Raw genomic sequence first — 20,226 nt, forward strand, 5'->3', positions numbered from 1 at the left:
GGAACAAGTTAAATGACAACATAGAAACAATAAGACAAATCCAGAATGTAAGACATTCTATAGAAGAGACTGGCCTAGTCTCTTCAAAGAGTCAATTCTATGAAGAAAAAGACTGGATTCTTCTGGATTAAAAAGAAAAGGGGAGGGACTTCCCTGGTGGTCCAGCAGCTAAGACTCCGCGCTCCCAATGCAGGGGACCCGGGTTCAATCCCTAGTCAGGGAACTAGATCCCACATGCCACAACTAAGATCCTGCATGCCGCAACAAAGATCCCACACGCGGCAACTAAGACCCAGCACAGCCAAATAAATAAATAAATAAATAAATATTTTTTTTTAAAAAAGAAAAGGGCAAAGAGGAGGACATAATCACAACAAAAGGCAATCTGTGGAACTTGATTCCTGGTTTGTTTCTTTAATGCTGTAAAAGACATTTAAATTGGGAAAGCTTGAATATGATATTAGATTATATTAGGAATTATTAACTCATTAGACATGATAATTCTAATGTGGTTGTGTAAGATATACACTGATGACTTAGGGATGAATGAGCATGATGTCTGCAACTTGCTTCCAACTGGTTCAGGAAAAAAAAAGGATAAGTAGACAGACAAATAGATGGATAACAAGATAGAGACTAGTAAAGCAAACGTGGCAAAATTACAGGATTTGTTGAAACCTTGTATGAATGTTTGGGTGTTTACTGTCCTTTTTTTCATTTTGTGTGTTAGACAATTTTCAAAACAAAACGTTGGAAAGAATTTCCATATTATTCTTTTTTTTTTTTTAACATAGTAACAGAAGACATTCCAGGCAGCAGCTCATTAAATTATTTCTTCTTTTTTCTCCCGTGGAACCAAAAGATTCTCATTTATGATATTTCTGAAGGCACATTAAGAAACATGTTCAAACTTTGTTATCTCTTTATTCAAGTTTGGCTTTAATATTTTATTAAAAATTCTTGAATTTGTAAATATTAAAACACTGCAGTTTACTACGGACACAAGAGTGACAATGAACTAGCAATAAAATCAAAGTAGAAGCTAAACTACTTAGAAGCAATAGCAACTCCATAATTCAAAGATAATTTAGACAGGTAATTTTAAAGAGTTTATTTAATAAGGCTCAAAGCAGCCGCTCAGCCTGCAGTGATGCTGCTCTACCGGCAGATGGCGCTGCAAAGCGTCTCAGGTGCAGCGGGAAGCCCGTTTACCAATGGCTGTCGCAATCTCTTAATTACTTGAACTGATGAGTTCATATTATAATGTTTTATTAATTATTTTTACTGCTTATTGCAGTTACTCTTATACTACTTACTAACTGGTACAGAAGTGTTTTAACAACTGGTTGAGCAGTACCAGTGCAAACCGGCTGAATGTCAGCGCTGTTTCCTCCTATTACGACAGAAGCCACCAGGCTCCTGCGGGAGGGTAATCCCTGCACCGGGACTGTCAGTGCCACCCCCGCCTGCTCTCCAGGGCTTGTTCCATCACTAATCCCCACTTTCCTGCATTTTCAGCCTTTCCTCCTCCACTTGACCCTTGTAAACAGCCCGTGAAAATGTTCAAAACTTTAAAAAACTGTTTTCCTCAATTTTATATACTCTGCTCTCTCCGTTTTTCTCTCATTGCAAACACAACCAAACTTCTTGAAAATTATATCCTTTTCTCCACTGCTTCCACTTCCTTCCTCCAAATTATTCCTCAATCCCCTGACATCTGGGAATTCTGACCTCACCTGTCCAGTGGAACTGCTGCCACCAAGATCAGCAAGGCTATTTACTAAATCCAGTGGACACTCTTCATTCTTGTCATCAATCCTCAGCAGCATTCTACACTGCGCCTTTCCTTCCTCCTTCCCTTAGCTTTCAATGCACCACACTTCCTAGGTTTTATCCTGTCTGCTGGTTCCTCTTTCCCTGCCCTCCCTTTTATATTCTCCATGTCCTTCCTCAGCCCTCTTCTCTTCTCATGCTACACACTTTCTGTGGATGATCTCAGTTACCCTCCTCCCACCTATATGTTACTGACGCCCAAATCTCTGTGTGCAGCCGCACCTCTCTTCCCCCAAACCCCTTAATTCCGGTTTCCATTCTGTCTCTGGGATCTCTGCAAAAGCCTCTGATCTCTCTCCCCTTTCCAAACCAGTCTCCACACTCCAATCAAAGTGACCTAAGGCACAAATCTCTCCTTCTTGGTCTCAGTGCTTCTCTGGATAAAGCCTTAATCTTTAGCATGGTTGACAAGGCCCAGTGAGAGCTGACCCAAGCCTACCTCTCCAGCTTCACCTTTCGCCACTTCTCCCTTGAACCCTCTGCCCCAGCCATGCTGAACGTGTTAGTCTTCCAAAATTGTTACGTGCTGTTCCTTGTCCTTTGCTGTCCCCTCAGGAATGCTCTTTCCCTCTCAATGCCTGGCTTACTCCTGCTCAGTTTTCAGGCCTCAGCTTGGACCTCTGTTCCTCTAGGAGGCTTCCTCTGACTCACCAAGACTGGCCCCTGCTGGGTGTTCCCATAGCAATTCTTTACCACAGACCACTGATTTTTTCTCAGTCTTATATAACTTGCTATACAATCACAGCTCCCAGCCCTGTCCTCCACTCCTTTCTGACCAGCATCACAAGACCCTTCTATATGGAGCCACCACTATCCCACAGGACCCTGTTCCACCGTTCTGACAGCACTTATCACACTTTTTTGGTAATTATCTATTTAATTGTTTCCATAGTCCAATAAATTGTGAGCTCCACAAAGGACCATTTCTGTCACTTACCACTTAGCAGTGACTGGCAAATAGTAATTGCTTGACAAATGGACAAATGTTCGATTGGTGAATGAATCCTTGGGGTGATTATAGTTCTACCCACCTTACTTAGTTACAACTCAATAGGCTCATTTACAGCAATTCTTTTATAATTTACATATGCTATGGAATTACTGTATTAGTGTCTGGCTGTTCTATTCTTGGAGGGTAAGGTCTATGCCTTACTCAATTTTTTTGTCCCAGAACTCAGCATGCCTGACACACATTGTTTTCAACCAATTTCGTTGATTGTATCAATGATAATGAGAAATAAAGAAACAGAGGCCCAGATAATTGAACTACTCTGGACCACACACAGCTACCTTGTCCCAGAACCAGGACTGGAACTCAGTCTAGAAAAATGGAAGCTCGGAAGAAGTTGTGCAGCATCTAAATAGAATTCCAGCATGAATGAGAAGCACTAGTTTCTCACCATCAAGAGACTGGCCAGAAGCTGTGGGAACTCCCACAGCCCGAGACCTCCATGGTCAAGTATCTCCATAGTGGATGTGACCCAGGAAGGGCGTGAGGACAGGGGTCCTGGGTATTTCATCATGGAGGGGAGACTGGACCCCTGGTTTCCTTTGTCCTTTTTAGTCAGTTTCAAGCTCAGCCTCAGACAGTGGTCTTTGGTTATTATTTACCCTTCTCCTCCCAAATCTATTTGTTGCTAAGATAGTTCTTCTCCCAGTGTTACTTTCCTACAGAGTGAGTATTGACAGGGGCCTGGGAAGAATCATTTACAGTCTGGCCCCTTGGGGATGTTAGAGTTGCCTCCTTCCAGGTCTTCAGCATGAAAATCCCCCTTCTCAGCTTCCCCTCCAGCACCAGGTCTCAACTTTCACCCCCACCCCCAGATCTCCCAAATGCCCCTGGTGAAACTCATGAGAGCAAAAGATAAAGACAGTGAAGAGAAGCAGCACAGAGGCAGGTGTACAAACAGAATCTGATTTTTCTTTTCTCCACTTTTTGAGATGATTCCAACGTCCCCAACCCACCTCTAGCAGCAAAGAAGTCCCCTGTGCTTCCCTGATCATCATGAACCTTCAGAGGATGCTGAGTCGGGGTCCTCTTTCTTCCATCAAAAGACCCAGCCCTGAGGGTAAAAAGCCCAAGATGGGAGACAGGTGGGTTTTTCTCTCCACTGAAACTTTTTCTCTTTTACGGCACATTTTGGGCAACCTTCAGGCATATTCACATGCTGGTAGTATTTAAACTTTGCATTGGAGTGCAAATTCCAGGATTTATGCCCTCACTGGGACCAGTGGAGGGGGGAACTGGAGGAAATGTGTGGCCCAAACACCTTAGCCTCTTTTGCTCCTGGGGTGACAGGGTCTCTGCTGGAATTACAGAAACTGGCCCAAGACCCAGAACCTGAATAGAATGCTTTAGAGTGAAGAGAGGAATCTGGCACGCCCTCTTCTCCTCACCCCTACACCTAACGGCTAACCTATCAAACAACACTTTTTGCTACCACCTGACCCAGACAACATTGTGGCAGCCAATAAACCAAAGCCCATTCTTCCTTTTCTCCAAGAATTAAATCTAGGAGTCCAGCTGCTTGCTTGACAAGGGAGAAGTACAGCAAGGCCTAAAGTGCCCTGACTCACAAGAGACCTGACCCCTGCTGAAATGTGCCTGACACTGTAAGCCAGCTAAGAACCTGCACTGGGTTTCCTTGGCTCCATCTCTAACCAGGGTAAGTGGGATTCAGGAAGCTGGCTCTATGCCCTCCCCTATGAATCTAGTACCCCTAGTGTTACAGGCTTTTAACTAGTTAAACTTGACACTGCACTCAAAGGGCTCTTCTGCTCAAATCATAAATGTGCATGCTACTTTTTTGCCAGTAATTAAGACTACTCATACACGTTTAAGTAACATTTTCACAAGCATCGAGTCTTAGCTAAATACCTCCATCAACAGGAAGTTCTAGAGTTATACTATATGAGCCCTAAGGATTTGGAGGACATTATACACCCATCTTAATCCAAAAAGCTAGATGCCTGATTAATGGGGTCTTGATCACGGCCAGGCAGTATATTTAGGTCAGGCCTGTTTGTGCAGCTTTATATGTTCAGTGCTTAGCATAAGTCCAGACACACAGTCAGACCTCAATAAATATTTGTTGAATTTGAATAAATGCTGTAAATATCTCACTTGGCGACATCAGCTGTGACATCTTCTCTTACTGCTTCTTCTCCCAGAAGCTCCTCGTATAACCCAGGTCTGACAGCAGGGGGGGCACAGGGGGCTGCTCCAATCCCAGAGGGACTGACACAAATTCCCAAAGGGGGCTGAATTTAGACCAGGCCTCAAAAGCCTGAAGTGACCTCCCCTCCCCATATTGATGACGGGGTTCGTAAGGTGCAAGTGGGAGAGTGAGCAGAGGAAGCGGGTTTCAGGCCTTAGAACCCACTGAATTAACTCCTAAGAGAACTCTTCCTTTGCAGAGAGAATGCACGAAAAAAGAAGGGAGAAAAGCAGCGGAGCCTCCCACAGCTGTCAGCCTGAGACAGCTGCTCTCACCTCAGTCCATCTGGGGAAGGGGCTACAAAGCAGACAATCTTTATTCACAATTGGGGTGGCAGACGGGAGAGACCCCCAGGTCAGTCCAAAAGCAAAGATATGGGCGGGGAGGTGGGGAGATGGAGCAGGGCAGGGACTCAGCACTCGTCCTCGCCCAGCAGGGCGTAAGGGTTTCGGGCGGCCAGGCTGGACCCTGGAGCTGAGGTTGGGGTGTCCTCATCCCCTTCCCCCTCCTCATCCGCATCCCGATCCTCCTCTCCCTCCTCCTCACAGGAGCTGCTCAGCTCTTCCTCCTCCTCCTCCTCCTCGTCACCTGCTGGCCCCACCCTGCCCTGCAAAACCACCAGCTCCATGGTCTCTGGGTGGGACTCCCAGGTGCCTGGGGAACCAAAACAAGAAAAAGAATGGAGAGTTTTGAGCAAGAAACTAATGCCAGGCAAAGATGGGGAAGAGGCAAAGACTAAGAATAACAATAACTTTTATAGCTGCTGGCATTCATTTGTTCACGCATTCATTCAACCTCTCGTGTACTGGGCACAGAACAGAAGCTCTGCACACATTAACTCCAATCGTGACCACCACCTTGCCAGGAGGCAACTAACCACCACCCTGGTTCCGTAGAGCAGGAAGTCATCTCAGAGCTGCTTAGTAACACAGAGCTAGCCTATGGGTACAGAATCTGAATCCTCACACCTACAAAGCCCACACCTTTTTGCCTCCATCACCGCAGGGGCTAGGGAAGAACACTGGCTGACTGACCTTTCTGCTCGCTGTAGCCTGGGGGCTGAAAACACAGGCTGAGGCGGCCATCCAGTGCCAGCCGCAGGAGGCTATTGGCCGCTCTGTACACATCATTTCGGGCCGCCTTGGCTGTCTTGTAACCACGTTTCTCTGCCCAAGCTGGAAGGAGAAAAGAATGGGGAGGGAAGACCATCAACCAGGTCCAGTCACAATCATCCCACTCTCCTAATACAGTCCTTCCAGTTTCCCCCAGAATATTCCAGGCCCGAGATCTTGCTGGCCCTGAGACAGAAGCCTAGGGGTGACTGGCTAGCTGCCCCATCGATGGCAGGACCTCTGAGGAAGGAGAGGAAAGGAGATAGGGCAAGGGGAGGAAAGCCAGGCGTGTGGAGCCCACCTTCACAGATGTCCCAGGCACACCACGGGTGTTCTGCGGAGGGGTCCTCGGCCTCTGGGTGGCGCAGGTGGAGCAGGGCCTGCACAGGGACCCGGGAGGCCAGGTAGCCCACAGCGGTGTATGGCTCCTGGATTTGGGCGATGGGGTAGACCCCTGCCAGGACCTGAGGGGAAACAAGAGCACTCAGCACCTTCCTCCATCTCCTGCCTTCTCCCCGCCTCTGGCCCCTCTGCCCTCATACCTGCAACTGCCTGGGCAGAAGCGAGGGGAATATGAGGCCTGGACAGTCACAGAGCTTCACGGAGGGGGTCAGAAAGTAGGTCTGAAAGTATCGGGTGTGGCCCGGGGTTCTGGAGACACTCACGACCTTCCGCCCCACCAGCCCGTTGATCAGCGAGGACTTGCCCACATTGGGGAAACCTGAGGAAGACAAGGAAAATTAACACCTGACAGATCCTTACTCTGTGACAGGCAGGACGCCGTGCTATAGCTATAGATGAACGGAGAACTAAGGTGCGGAAAGAAAGAAAGGAAGTGGTATAACATCACAAGTTACGAATCAGGCTCTGGGCTGCCAGGGCTGAATCCTGGCCTCCCCATTTACCTAAGCTTTGTGACCTCGTGGCAATTTACTTAATTTTCTGAGTCTCTGTTTCCGCATTTTACAGAGCAGATACCTCCAACCTCAGAGTGGTCAGGATGAAATGAGAAACAAATACAATCGCGTGGCACTGTGTCTGCAGAAGTCTAAGTGAGACATGCATCTCGTGATTATCAAACTTCTCCAAGGAGAAGACTGAGAGCCCAGGGGCTCACTGCCACTCTCTTCATGACCACCACCTTCCACCACACATCTCCGCTACAGCACTCTGGCCTCCCAGTGCCAGAATCTCCCTCCCAAAGGTTTCTTCCATCCCACCTCTGTGGTCTTACCCTGGACCTGTCACTTCACGCCTTGCAAATCTCACCTGCAAGCACCCCTCTCTGCCCTGACATCTCGTCTTTCCAGCTCACTTATTCTGGTTCCTCCATTCCAATAAGTCTCTGACACTGACTAGCTTGGGAACACTATTCAATACCCGACTCATGTCCTCACTTCCCTTCTTATGCAACTTAGATTCCGTGATCCAGCTCTACAGCCAGTCCCCCTCACAGACCTTCCACTCCCTGGTCCCGCCTCTCCCCTTCTTCTTAGTCACCTGGCAAAACTCCAACCCTGTAAAATGCAACTCTGGCCATTCAGCAGCTGACTGAGGCTGGGCAAAGATGCACCATGGTGCTGACTGCACTCTGTTGACAACCCACTCAAGTACAGTTGGCCCTTGGTATCCACAGAGGATAGGTTCCAGGAGCCCCTGTAGATACCAAAATCCCTGGAGGCTCAAGTCCCTTATATAAAATGGCGTAGGGCTTCCCTGGTGGCGCAGTGGTTAAGAATCTACCTGCCAATGCAGGGGACATGGGTTCAAGCCCTGGTCCAGGAAGATCCCACATGCCGCGGAGCAACTAAGCCCGTGCGCCACAACTACTGAGCCTGCGCTCTAGAGCCTGCGAGCCACAACTATTGAGCCTGTGCGCCACAACTACTGAAGCCCGTGCACCTAGAACCTGTGCCCCACAACAAGAGAAGCCACCACAACGAGAAGCCCGCGCCCCGCAACGAAGAGTAGCCCCCACTCACCTTGACTAGAGAAAGCCCACGCGCAGCAACGAAGACCCAACGCAGCCAAAAATAAATAAATAGATAAATAAAAATTTAAAATATAAATAAATAAATAAATAAAATGGCATAGTACAGTCGGCCCTCCGTATCCACAGGTTCCTCGATTGTATCTCCTCTCAAAAGGGGGTGGGGGGATAAGACTCTCCTTTGACAACCCCCGCCAGCCTCATTCCTCTCTCCTCTTTAAAAGAGTTTTACCGTAAAGTGCCACAACTAGAGAGAGAAAACCCGCACGCCACAACTAGAGAGAAGCCCACGCACCACAATGAGAGATCCCGCATGCCGCACCTAAGACCCAACGCAATGAAAAATAAAAAAAAATTTTTTAAATAATAAATAATAAAATATTTTTAAAAATAGGGAAGATTCTCCTTAAAGAGTTAAGACCCAGAAAGAAACTGACACTTCTAAGCTACTACTATAATTTAATGATCATTCTATGATGGACTAATTACTACAACTAAAAAAGTTAATATGTAAATCATATAACCATGCCTGGTTCACAGCAAGCATCACATAGATGTTAATTTTTAACAATTATTATTATTACTATTATCACTATCTGTCAGGCTTTGTTAGGCTCTCTCTACACTATTCCCTCCATTCCTCTCATCCATTCTTTTTTTTTTTTTAATATAAATTTATTTATTTATTTATTTTTATTTTGGCTGCGTTGGGTCTTCGTTGCTGTGTGCGGGCTCTCTCTAGTTGTGGCGAGTGGGGGCTACTCTTCGTTGCGGTGCGCGGGCTTTTCATTGTGGTGGCTTCTCTTGTTGCGGAGCACGGGCTCTAGGCGCCGCGGGCTTCAGTAGTTGTGGCACGTGGGCTCAGTAGTTGTGGCTTGCGGGCTCTAGAGCACAGGTTCAGTAGTTGTGGCGCACTGGCTTAGTTGCTCCGCGGCATGTGGGATCTTTCTGGACCAGGGCTCGAACCTGTGTCCCCTGCATTGGCAGGCGGATTCTCAACCACTGCGCCACCAGGGAAGTCCTCATCCATTCTTTTAATTGAGCATCATTGTCCTCATTTTTCAAATCAAAGTCACTAAGACTGACAGTGGGTAAATAACTTGCTTGAGATCAATACGCTGAGAAGCAGAATTTAACTCAGGCGTGCCGTGATACTTCCACGATAGCAGACAGCCTCCTCTGCCCTCAGAGACCCTGGAGCCTAATGGGACCTCACCACCTTCCCTCAATTCCAAATATTGAAACCCTGTGCCTCCTAGGAGGCCGCCATGCGTGGGCCGCCGCTTCCTTACCCACACAGCCGATGGTCACCACCCCATCCTTGTAGCGCTCCCGTGTGGGGCCTGCTGGCTCCATCGCTGAGTCAGTCTGCTGCCCCACCAGGACAGCTGGCCCATCCTCCTCTTCCTCCTCCTCCCCGGAGCCATTACCCCAGGTGGCTCCAGCCACATCCCGGGCAATCTTCTCCCGCCAGCTGCTCAGGTCCACTGCGCAGGGAAGGAAAGAAGAAGAAGGTTCTCCCCAGGGCCACTGTATACGATGGCGCAGACCATGCACTGCACAGCTGGTGTAAGTGGCGCCCTCTGGATTGGGTAGGGCCAAGCTGCGCAACAGCGACTCGCCCCAGCCTTCACTTGACTCCACTCCGGAATCAGGTGCATTTCTGAGTTTCTGAAAAGCACTGGCAACACTGAAGGCAGCAAAGCACTCAGGCTCCTGCCTCCCTGCTGCCTCTCTTGCCCCACCAAGTCAGGCTGCTCCCTCTCCCACCCCACCCCATGGCCTCTCACCTGAGTCCATAATAGAGGGACTGAGTTTGGGAAAGGTGAGCAAAATGACTTGGGGCTTTGGGTCTCCCCCACGGCCTCCCACAGCTCCCCTCTAAGGGGCACATACCTTTCCCCGCAGTGATAGCTTCACAGGCTTTCAGCAGCTGCTCCGGCCCCAGAGCCCGAGTCCATCCTCTCCCCCGCCTCCGACTCTTCTTCAAGACTGAGATCAGAGGGCACAAAAGCGTGAGCACACCCCATGGGGCCTATGTACCCCCTCTCTCCCACCACCCTCAGGCCCTAGATCAGGTCCCCCTTTGTCCCTTGCCACCCCACCTCTCCCACGCTGCCCTCCTCATTGCCCACTCACCACTGCTAGGGTCCTGTGGGGTGCGGGGATCCCGAGGAAAAGAGGTGAAAAGAACAATGTGGAGCTGGGGATAGTGTTGATGGAAATAATGCTTCCAGGCAACCACGAGAGCTGGCGGGGCCAGATCCACCTTGTTCAGGACCAGCACCAGGGCCAGCCCTAGCTCTCCAGTCACGTACTCATAAAGTGCTGGTGGGAAATTCACAACCTGGAACAGGGATGGTAAGAGGAGGGAGTGATGCGAGGTCAACCCAGAGTTCTCTGCCTCCAGCTCCCCACACAGCAGGCACAGCTTGGAGACAAGACCCTCGTGGAAGCAGATTCTGGGACAACAAGGATAAATCAGCCAAACTGAACTAGGAAGACAAAGCAGGCGTAAGTAACACCTATGTGTTTGTCTCTGGGGGGCTTCCTGTAAGGCCTGATTAGGAATGGAAATGAGCTAAAAAGAAGACAAGGAAACAGAGACCCCCAACACAACTGGGCTAAAGGCTGGGATCACTCACAGGGCTGGGAGTTGGGATAGAAATTAATATCTATTTTCACATGTACGCAACTGTCTACATGTGTACACAAACGTGTGTGTGCATGTTTGTGTTGAGCACGTGTAGCTGCATAAGTGAGCATGTGAATGCACATGTATGTCTGTGAGTACGTAGGAGTGCGTGTGTACATGTTAAGGACCTCCAACCTAAAGGTCCGCACAGGCTCCAGACCTCCCTTTCTCCCACTGGAGGACAACAGTGAAGTGGCACAGCCAGGTCACACAAGGGCTGCCTAGCAGCAGAGTCTAGAGCCTTAACCACTACCCTAGCATCCCAGGTGAGGACGAGTTCTGTAGTAACCGATATGGCAGGGAAGCCCCCTTCACAGAATCCCCTGGAGCTCCACACTGGGACTTTCTATTTAGCCCTAGTGGGCTAGGAAACAGGATGTGTATGCAGTTTTCCATCAAAGAAATAAAGGAGAGGAGAGGCAGTTGGCCAGGGGAGGAGTGACAGGCTCTGACGCTGATGAATAAAGACTGAGTTCCTGACTGCAGACATCAGGATGGGGTAGAGGAGACTGGAAAAGAAGAGGTTACCTCTCTGACTCCCAACTCCTGCCTCTGCCCTTTACCCGGCAAGAATCTTCCCCCCTCCTGCCCCTTACCCACCCTCATCCCCAGGACTCACTGGATGTCGGATATCAGTAATTAGCAGAACAATGTCAGACATCTCTAATACTCGCCACAGCTGCCTCCACGTCTGAAAAGACAAGGTCAGTGGAAGAGAACCTGAGCCCAGAGTCGTTCTCCTGCATGACCCCAGACCAATTTGACCATGGGTGACTATGCCCCACTCCTGTCCCCACTCTAGTCTCACCTCCAGATTGTGCTCAAAGTAGCTGAGTTTCTCAGAGGTGTAAGCCCCATGAATCTTCCCAAGATACTCCTGGAAGCTCCGTTCCTCCTGGCTCATCAGTTGCTCCTTGGACATCTCATAGCTCCAAGGAGGACGTCGGGGAAAGTCCAGGACTGAGAAATCAAGAAAAAATCCAAATAAGTCTGAGGATAGTTTCAGGACTCAAGGGTGCATCCATCCCAGACCCCTTCTTCCTCCCGGTCAGCTCTTACTCTTCCAAACTCCTTTCCCCAGCCCACTGCCTGCCCCAAGCAACCAGGCGTTGAGCTCTCACTCACCGGAGCCGGGCTGATAGACCTCCCAGATGTCCAACACCAGCAGCTCAGCACTGATGGGCTGTAGCACTTGCTCCCGGGCTGCTCTCTTTCTCCTCTCCACCTCCTCGCGGCTGTCTCGTTCAAAATGCAGCCGGTATCTACAGGACAGGGACCACGCCATCCATCACAATCCTTGGCCACGAATTCCCCTCTTGGGCAGGCAACTTCGCAAAGCTTTCACTCCAGAGTTCAAGTCTCCCCTCTGAGTCGGCCCTCTCCCAAATCTCTTTCACGCAACAGCAGGCCTTCCCCTAAGTTTCGCCCTTCTGAAAGCCAAACTCTCTCCAGCCCCTCCAGAAGGGAAGATTGTGGACCGCTCCGGTGACCCAGCGGCCCGCGGAGAACCGTGGCAACCCAGCCCCACCAGTTTCAAGCCTCCCCCAGCCGCAGCAGGTTTCCCCCAACGCTCTGACTTCCGGGTAGGCGGGGAAGCCCGGGCCAGAGCCCCCTGTCCACTCTCACCGATTTGGGTCATAGCCTCGTGAGCCCAGCCCCTGGGAAGGCTGCTGGTTGAGCCTGCGGATGTGATGGGTCACAGACTCCCCGTCCGAGGTGTCGGTCTGCTCCTCCCGCCGCTCCCGGCTCCCGCTGCGGCTGTTGGAACTGGATCGCAACCCATCTTGAAGCCCTGCGGGGAGGAGCCGGTGACGCCAGGGCTGGCCAGCTCTCCCGGGCCAGAAGACCCCAACCCGGTCGGCCTGGCTCCTCCCCACACCACCCCAGTCTTTTGAGGCCAGGCCCTCCCACCTACTCTGCTCAGGACCCTCCCGGATGTGCGTGGGGGGAGGCACTCCTCCTCCAGGGATCTACTGGGATGACGCCCCGTTGGAGCTGGAGGGATTCCCCTCCCCCAACTCTCCATCCTTCCCCACCCCTTCCAGATGTAGGGGGCTGGGGTGAGGGAATCCCCTCCGCGGTCGCCCACGCGCGTCGGCGCGCGGCCGCCACCCCCTCTCACGCCTCCCAGAGGTGAGGCGGGCACACCCCTCCTCCCAGATGTGCGGGAGTCCGAGCCCCGCCCCCTCCTCTGGCTCCCGCACTGACCTCGCTTCCGCTCCCGCTTGTCCTGCAACTGCTTCTTCTTCTGCTTCACGCTGAAAGGCTTCTTCCTCGGCATGGCCCGGACCAGTCACCTGGCCCGCCCTTCGCCGAGCTCCCGCCGCCTCAACTGACTCCCCCCGGGCCAGCCTCCGCCGCAAGGGCCCGGGACACTGGAGGGGGCGGGACTGGAAGGTGACGTCAGCGGGCGGGCCAGGCCGATGCGCCCAGGCGGCCCGGGTGGAAGGCAACCAGGGGGAAATACAGTCACTTCCCACTGGGAGCGAGGCGAGAGGATGATGCGGGGTGGGCTACCCGCACGTGAGAGCCAGTGGAGCTGAGAGGGCGCAGCGGCGGCGAGAAAGGAGGCGCGCGTGGGAGGGTCGGGCTAACTTCGTCACGGACGCTACCAAATCGCGTTTGGAGGAGGGGGGACGCGTGTCATCACTACCTTGCGAGCCGGGGAGAAGCTACCACTCACCTGGAGGGGGCGGTGAAGCGGAGGGCGGGTCCTACCACCTGTGGGATAAAGGGGCGTGGACGAGCAGAAGCTACCAATCCTCCGGCTGGACCTTAGAGGAAAGTCGCGACTGTGCGTCCCGGGAAGGAAGCCAAGTTGATGGGCTACACTGGGGACAGGGTGAGAGGTCTTGAGGGGCGAGTGGTGGTCTGGAGAGCCCTGGGCACCGCCCTGCTGGGACCCAAATTCCTCGTGGGAACGATGGTAAGCAGCAGGTTTACAGATCCTAAGTGCAAGCGCGCGGCCGAGGAGGGAAACCCAGGTGGAACAAGGATTTTTGGAGGGAGGTCATAGGGCACGAAGTTGTGCCTGCAGCTGTTACCATAGAAACCGGGGACCGGATGTGGCGATCTTAGGGTGCGACAGCCGTCTTTTCTCAGGCCTTCTGGCCAGAGCCTGTCGACTCTATGGCACACTATGAGGAGCCGGCTGTAGGGTTTTCTAAGCGAGGGGAGGAGCGAGCAACTTTTTCCAAAGCGTTTATAGAAACGCAGCAAAGGAAAGGTTTGAGATTGCTGCCATGCCTGGCAGAGACTGAGGGAGGCGGCTGATCTGAGAACAGCCACCCAAAGTTTCCCCGCAGCCTTCCGGAAGTGAAATGGCGGGAGCCTCAGCCTCACTGTCCACTGCCCCCCCGGAAGCGGAAACAGAATCTCAGCGTGCCCCTTCCTCACTGCCCTCCAAATCCAGCTGCAGCCATTGCCGCAACCACGATGCCGAAACGAAAGAAGCAGAATCAGCAGCAGCAGCAGCCGCAGCAGCAGCCCCCACTGCCAGAGCGGGAAGAGACTGGAGATGAGGAGGATGGGAGTCCCATCGGTGAGGAGCCCGGGAGTTGTGTGCACATGCCTGTCAGCCGGCCGAGGCGAGGGGTTGGGGGCTGAAAAGGTGCGGGGGAGGGGGCTCCAACGGAAGGAGGAAGGGCGCACGCGCTGGGGCTGGGGCTGGGGCTGGGGCTGGGGGAGGCCTGGCTGGGATGGAACACTAAATGAGTTCTCTTACTTGAACCCTCAACTTCAAACCAGCCACTAAACCTTTCTAAAGAAGGCAGGGGAGAAGATAAAGAGCTTGTGTGCGCAGCCGCAAAACGACAGGGGCGAGGGGCCCTAGAGAGGTTGTAGGTTGCGATGACTGGGATGACAATTTGTGACCAGACGTTCACGGGGACGGTGGAAGTGCAGACTTCTGTAAACTACTCGGAGGTGGGGTGGGGGGGAGAGCTATCTGACTGGCCAGCAGTGAAAGAGAGGAGTTGGATTACCTCTGGAATCACTTGGGATCTTTTGGGTAGCAACAATGTAAGGGAAAGAGAAAGTTTGTAGGTATCCTTCCCTCATTATCCCCCTTGACTTGGCTGAGTCTCCACTTTGCAAATCCTGAAAACGCTTTGGAAATAGATGGGGTGAGAACTCATAACACTGCTGAGAACATACTTGGCTTTGCTGGTTAGATTAAGAAATGAATAATAGAAGAAAAACATATAAGAACAGGATCATCAGTTTTTTAGTTCATTCTGATGACCATGTTTTCATGTCTGCTCTTAGGACCACCCAGCCTTCTGGGCCCTCCCCCCATGGCCAATGGAAAGCCTGGTGACCCCAAGTCAGGTGAGGAGGAAGGGGCCCTGATCCTTTGATTAGGTCCTGAGAAGGCAGCAAGGGAGGGACTAAAACCCAGAAAGGACTTAAAATTAAAAGATCAGGAATTTTGTACTTAAATGAATGGAGAGATGTGTATTGACAGCCTGGAAAAACTCAATGTTGTAAAAATGTCATTTCTTCCCAAACTGACCTATAGATTCAGTGCACTCCCAATTACAATCCCTACAGTGTTTTTGTAGAAATAAACATTCTACATGATTGTATGGAAATGCAGAGGATCAGGATGAGAGACTGCAAAGATAATCTTGAAGTGGAAGGGCTTACTCTGAATATCAAGACTTATTGTAAACCTGTAGTAGTTGTAACAGTGTGGTATTGGCCCAACAATAGACATATAAATCAACAGAACGGCATAAAGAGTCCAATAACAGGCCCACACATATGTGGCCATTTCATTGTTGATGAAGATGGAACTGAAATAGTGGTCTTTTCAGTAAATGATGCTGAATTAATTGGATATTCATGGGTAAAGAAATAATTCTAGAAAACAAATGTATTTCATGGGCTTAAAGTAGATGAGAGCTTTTAAACAGACAAGAAACACACACACTAACCATAAAGGAAAGATAAACTGAACTATGTTAGAAAATATGAACTTCTGTTAATCAAATCACACCATTAAGAAGTTAATAGGAAGCCACAGAGTAGAAGATACTTGCAACAAATATAACCAATAAAGAGCTCATATCTTGAATATATAAAAACTCTCTGACAACCTGTTAGAAAAATGGGCAAAAGACCAGAACAGCCACCTGATAAAAACCGATCTCTAAATAGCCAAAAACATGAATAAGAACTCAACATCATTAGTCATCAAATAAATGCAAGATAAAAACACATAAGTTTGAAACTGAGCCCTTTGTGTACTGTTGGTGGGATTGTAAAGTGGTGCAACCACTATGGAAAACATTATGGAGATTCCTCAAAAAATTAAAAATAGAACTACTGTATGATCCAGCAATTCCACTTCTGGGTATTTACCCAAAAGAATGGAAAGCAGGATCTTGAAGAGGGATTTGCACACCCATGTTCATAGCAGCACTGTCCACAGTAGACAAGAGATGGAGCCACCCAAATGTCTGTTGATGGATGAATGGATAAACAAAATGTGGTATAATCATATAATGAAATGTGATCCAGCCCCCAAAAGGAAGAAAATCCTGTAACATGCTACAGCACGGATGAACCTTGAGACCATGCTAAATGAAATGAGCCAGTCACAAAAAAAACTGCTCTATGTTTCCACTGATCTGAGGTATCTAAAGTAGTTAAATTCATAGAAACAGAAATTAGAATGGTTGTTGCCAGGAGCTGGGTGGAGGAGGGGGAAAAGAGAGTTGTTGAGTAGCTATAAACTTTCAGTTTTGCAAGATGAAAAATTTCTGGAGATCTGTTTCCAACAAGATGAATTTACTTAACACTACAGAGATGTACACTTAGAGGTAGTTAAGATGGCAAATTTTTTGTTAAATGTTTTAACCACAATTTCAAAACAAAACACTGCTTTTCACACTCACCAGAATGGCAAAAATGAAAAAGATCTATATTACCAAGTGTTGTCAAGGAACAACAGGTTGTCTATGGAACAGCTGCTGGTGGGAGTGTGAGTTGGTACAACCACTTTGGAAAAAAAAAAGTTTGACTTACTTAAACTTGAGTATACATACACTTGAGGACCCAGTAATACGTCTGCTACGTATACACTCAACAGAAATGAATCCATGTGTGTACCGAAGACATGTATAAAAATGTTCATAGCAGCATTTTTCGTTATAGCCCCACACTGGAATCCACCACAGTAGAATGGCTAAATAAGTTGTTGTGTGTGCATGCAATGGGATACTACACTGCAATGAAAATGAAGGAACTCCTGCTACAGGCAACCTGGATGAATCTCATAAACATGATGTTGAGCGAAAGGATCCAGACACAAAAGAATGCAGACTGTATGATTTCATTTATGCAAAGTTCAAAAACAGGCTAAAACTAACCTATGATGCTAGAAGTCAGGATAGTTGTTACTTTTGGGGAGTAGGGTGGGATAGTGGGGGAGGAGGGGCACAAGGGGGTGGGGCTTCTGAAGTGCTAAAAAGGCTCTATCCCTTCTCTAGCCTGTGTTAGTGGAAACACAGGTGTGTTTACTTTGGTGATGATTGAGTTGTGCACTTAAAATTGTGTATTTTTTGGTATGTATATTGTACTTCAATAAAAAGTTTTTAAAAAATCAGGGCTTCATTATCTGGATTAAGCTGGCCATTGATCACCTTTCCATGTTTCTCTCTCTCTTGCTCTCTCTCTCCCTCTCTCCCTCTCCCTCTCTCTCTCTCTCTTCAGCTCTTCACAGAGGTCCTCCGGGATCAAGGGGACCAATGATCCCACCACTGCTGAGTCTCCCACCTCCTCCCCGGGGCAGAGGCCCAATTCGGGGAGGCCTAGGCCCCAGGTCTGGCCCATATGGTCGTGGTTGGTGGGGGGTCAATGCTGAGCCTCCTTTTCCTGGACCAGGCCATGGGGGTCCCTCCAGGGGAGGCTTTCACAAAGAGCAGAGAAATCCTCGAAGGCTCAAAAGCTGGTCTCTTATCAAGAATACCTGCCCACCCAAGGATGGACCCCAGGTTATGGAAGGTGAGGTCCATTTTTTTATGCCTGCACACATTGAACACCCATCACTCCCAAAGTGACCTCATGTCCAGAATGCCCATGGCTCTTCTTCTTTGGGCTGTCCTTTGTCCTTTTGAAGTAGGAGTAGCCCTGAATGTTTTTTCTCCCAGGAGAAAGACTACCGTTCCATCATATCTGGAAATGGTAGTGAGTAGGAAATCTGACTGCCTTCTCTATCTCTGCTTTTTGTTACATTTGTTTTCTTTCTTACTCACATTTTAAACTGCCCGGTTTTCGCTTGTTCACAGACAAATCTGACCGCCCCGTCTGCCGACACTTTGCCAAAAAGGGCCACTGTCGATATGAGGACCTCTGTGCCTTCTACCACCCTGGCGTAAATGGACCTCCTCTGTGAGACTGTGCCTTCCCATCCAGACTGGAAGGAGCCCTCTGACTTGGCTGCCATATACTTCCCTGTGGCCCTGTGATGGCTACCGCGAGGCCGTTCACCTGCCGCCCTCAGTCAGTGATGCCCAGCTCCATCACCACCTCCCCCACTCGGGGTCCAGAGCTGTGTTCCGTGACTGGTGCACGGTGTGCACTCTTCCTTCTGATGCAGCCTCCAGAGACTCATCTCCGGGACCCCATCTTTGCTCCATTCAACTGCCTCCTGGATCCTCTTCCCCCTCGCCAGCTGACTGCAGAACAGGAAACCTCTTTGGTGCTGTTTCTTGTGCATCTGTCCACCCAGCCCCGGGTAGCGCCCTGGATTCCTGAGAGCCCTGGAGCAGTTTCCTACCATTCGTTTCTCGCTGCTTGTTTTAAGTCCTTTTTATGTGACACCCCCTTCCCCCAGTGTTGTCAGCTGCTCTGTGACACTCACCAGCTTGTCTGACCCGGGGTCAAGTTGGGATGACTGGTGCAGAGTCACTCCTGAGAGGCCACGTTCCCTGCTTTTGGATTTTGTAGTTTCTGCGTCAGTAGCATGATCTCCACCGCTATGGTCTGTGATCACTGTGCTTTGTGAGACTGTGCATCCCCTCATAGCCTTTCTCAGTGTCCATGGCATTTTTGTGACTTCCCAACGCTAGAGTGAGTTTTTCTGCCAAAATGTGTGGGGCCGTTGGTGCCCTCTAGACTTTCCCCACCTCCCGACGTGGGAGAACTGTGAAACTTCCACAAGGCTGCCTGCCTGGTCCTCCCCATTCTCCCGGTATCGGTTTCTCTGGGTTTGACACAGGCCCGAGAGACGTCCTCTACCCTATCTCCTCTCCAGCCCGTTTTAGTTAGACTATGTCATTGTGAGGCCACCAGCCCTTTCGTTTGAATTCTGTGAATCTCCACCTGGTCTACCTGTGGGTGGAACTTGGACAGTACTGTCGCCCTCTTCCAACCTTCTTCCCCTGCATCCCTGGCACTGGTTGTTTTCTGTGAAAACGGCAGTGAACAGGTTCAGTTTTGAACTGGCCCTGGGGAAATGGGTCAGGAGTTGTGTGGGCAAGAGGAAGGGATGAGAGCCGTTGGAGAACTGAGAATGAATTTTTTTTTCTTTCTAACATGTTTTTATATTAGTAATAAATGCAGCGGAAACAAGCATTTTCTTTAATCCCTGTGTTCCAGTCATCTCCGGAGGTGCAGGTGAGGCTGTTCTTGTTGGAGTCAGTTTATTCTTCATTTAGTTCATACGCAGTGTTGCTAGAAGTTTCTTCCAGTCTGAGGAAACCGGTGGCGTCCCATTAACCTATGGGAATCAACCCAACCAGGTTGCATTTTGTTCAAGGGTAAAGTTTTGTTGAGAGAAAGGAAAGGCCGGGTATCCATGGAGTAATTTTTAAACATTTTACCTGCATTTATAGTTTGAGGTTTATGGAGTGGTAATGACAAAGCAGTCTTTCAACAAATATCTGTAGCGTGCGTGTGGGCCAGGCAATGTACTAGACGCTAGAGAAAATGGAGAGCCGAAATCAATGAATTTACAAGAGGAGACACGTTAGTGAAAAAGTCACCAGTATGCGTGAAGTACCTGTCAGAAGTGCTATGAAAAAGCGAGACGGGGACTTCCCTGGTGGCACAGTGGTTAAGAATCCGCCTGCCAATGCAGGGGACACGGGTTCGAGCTCTGGTCCGTGAAGATCCCATACGCTGCAGAGCAACTAAGCCTGTGCGCCACAAATACTGAGCCTGCACTCTAGAGCCCGCGAGCCACAACTACTGAGCCCGCGTGCCACAACTAGTGAGCCTGCGCACCTAGAGCCTGTGCTCTGAAACGAGAAGCCACCACAGTGAGAAGCCCCAGCTCGCGGCAACTAGAGAAAGCCCGCGCGCAGCAACAAAGACCCAATGCAGCGAAAGATAAATAAATAAAAAAAATATATATTTATATTTTTTAAAAAA

General features: G+C 49.8%; 2 protein-coding genes across 5 annotated transcripts; one reads left to right on the forward strand and one right to left on the reverse strand.

Annotated features, from left to right (window-relative positions):
• Positions 1–952: 952 nt before the first annotated feature.
• GNL1 (G protein nucleolar 1 (putative)) lies at positions 953–14,127 on the reverse strand. 2 transcript variants are annotated; one of them, XM_059938252.1, is made up of 12 exons: positions 13,057–14,127; positions 12,475–12,640; positions 11,974–12,110; positions 11,657–11,808; positions 11,468–11,539; positions 10,293–10,500; positions 10,050–10,145; positions 9,446–9,640; positions 6,706–6,884; positions 6,465–6,627; positions 6,086–6,226; positions 953–3,896 (listed from the first exon to the last, which is right to left on the reverse strand). In XM_059938252.1, exons 1-12 carry the CDS (start codon positions 13,127–13,129, stop codon positions 3,847–3,849), a joined length of 1,632 nt encoding a protein of 543 aa, XP_059794235.1. In that variant the 5' UTR covers positions 13,130–14,127; the 3' UTR covers positions 953–3,846. The 2 variants fall into 2 exon arrangements, with proteins under 2 accessions (XP_059794235.1, XP_059794234.1); XM_059938251.1 differs by lacking the exon at positions 953–3,896 and adding an exon at positions 5,350–5,705 and having other exon boundaries at positions 13,057–13,862.
• PRR3 (proline rich 3) lies at positions 13,264–19,425 on the forward strand. Of its 3 annotated transcripts, none has more exons than XM_059938253.1 (5): positions 13,267–13,774; positions 14,143–14,389; positions 15,115–15,177; positions 17,566–17,856; positions 18,141–19,425. In XM_059938253.1, exons 1-5 carry the CDS (start codon positions 13,670–13,672, stop codon positions 18,245–18,247), a joined length of 813 nt encoding a protein of 270 aa, XP_059794236.1. In that variant the 5' UTR covers positions 13,267–13,669; the 3' UTR covers positions 18,248–19,425. The 3 variants fall into 3 exon arrangements, with proteins under 3 accessions (XP_059794237.1, XP_059794236.1, XP_059794238.1); XM_059938255.1 differs by having other exon boundaries at positions 13,685–13,774; positions 14,261–14,389; XM_059938254.1 differs by lacking the exon at positions 15,115–15,177 and having other exon boundaries at positions 13,264–13,774.
• The last annotated feature ends 801 nt before the right edge of the window (positions 19,426–20,226 follow it).

This window comes from Balaenoptera ricei, chromosome 11 (assembly GCF_028023285.1).
Source record: "Balaenoptera ricei isolate mBalRic1 chromosome 11, mBalRic1.hap2, whole genome shotgun sequence".
Taxonomy (NCBI): domain Eukaryota; kingdom Metazoa; phylum Chordata; class Mammalia; order Artiodactyla; family Balaenopteridae; genus Balaenoptera; species Balaenoptera ricei.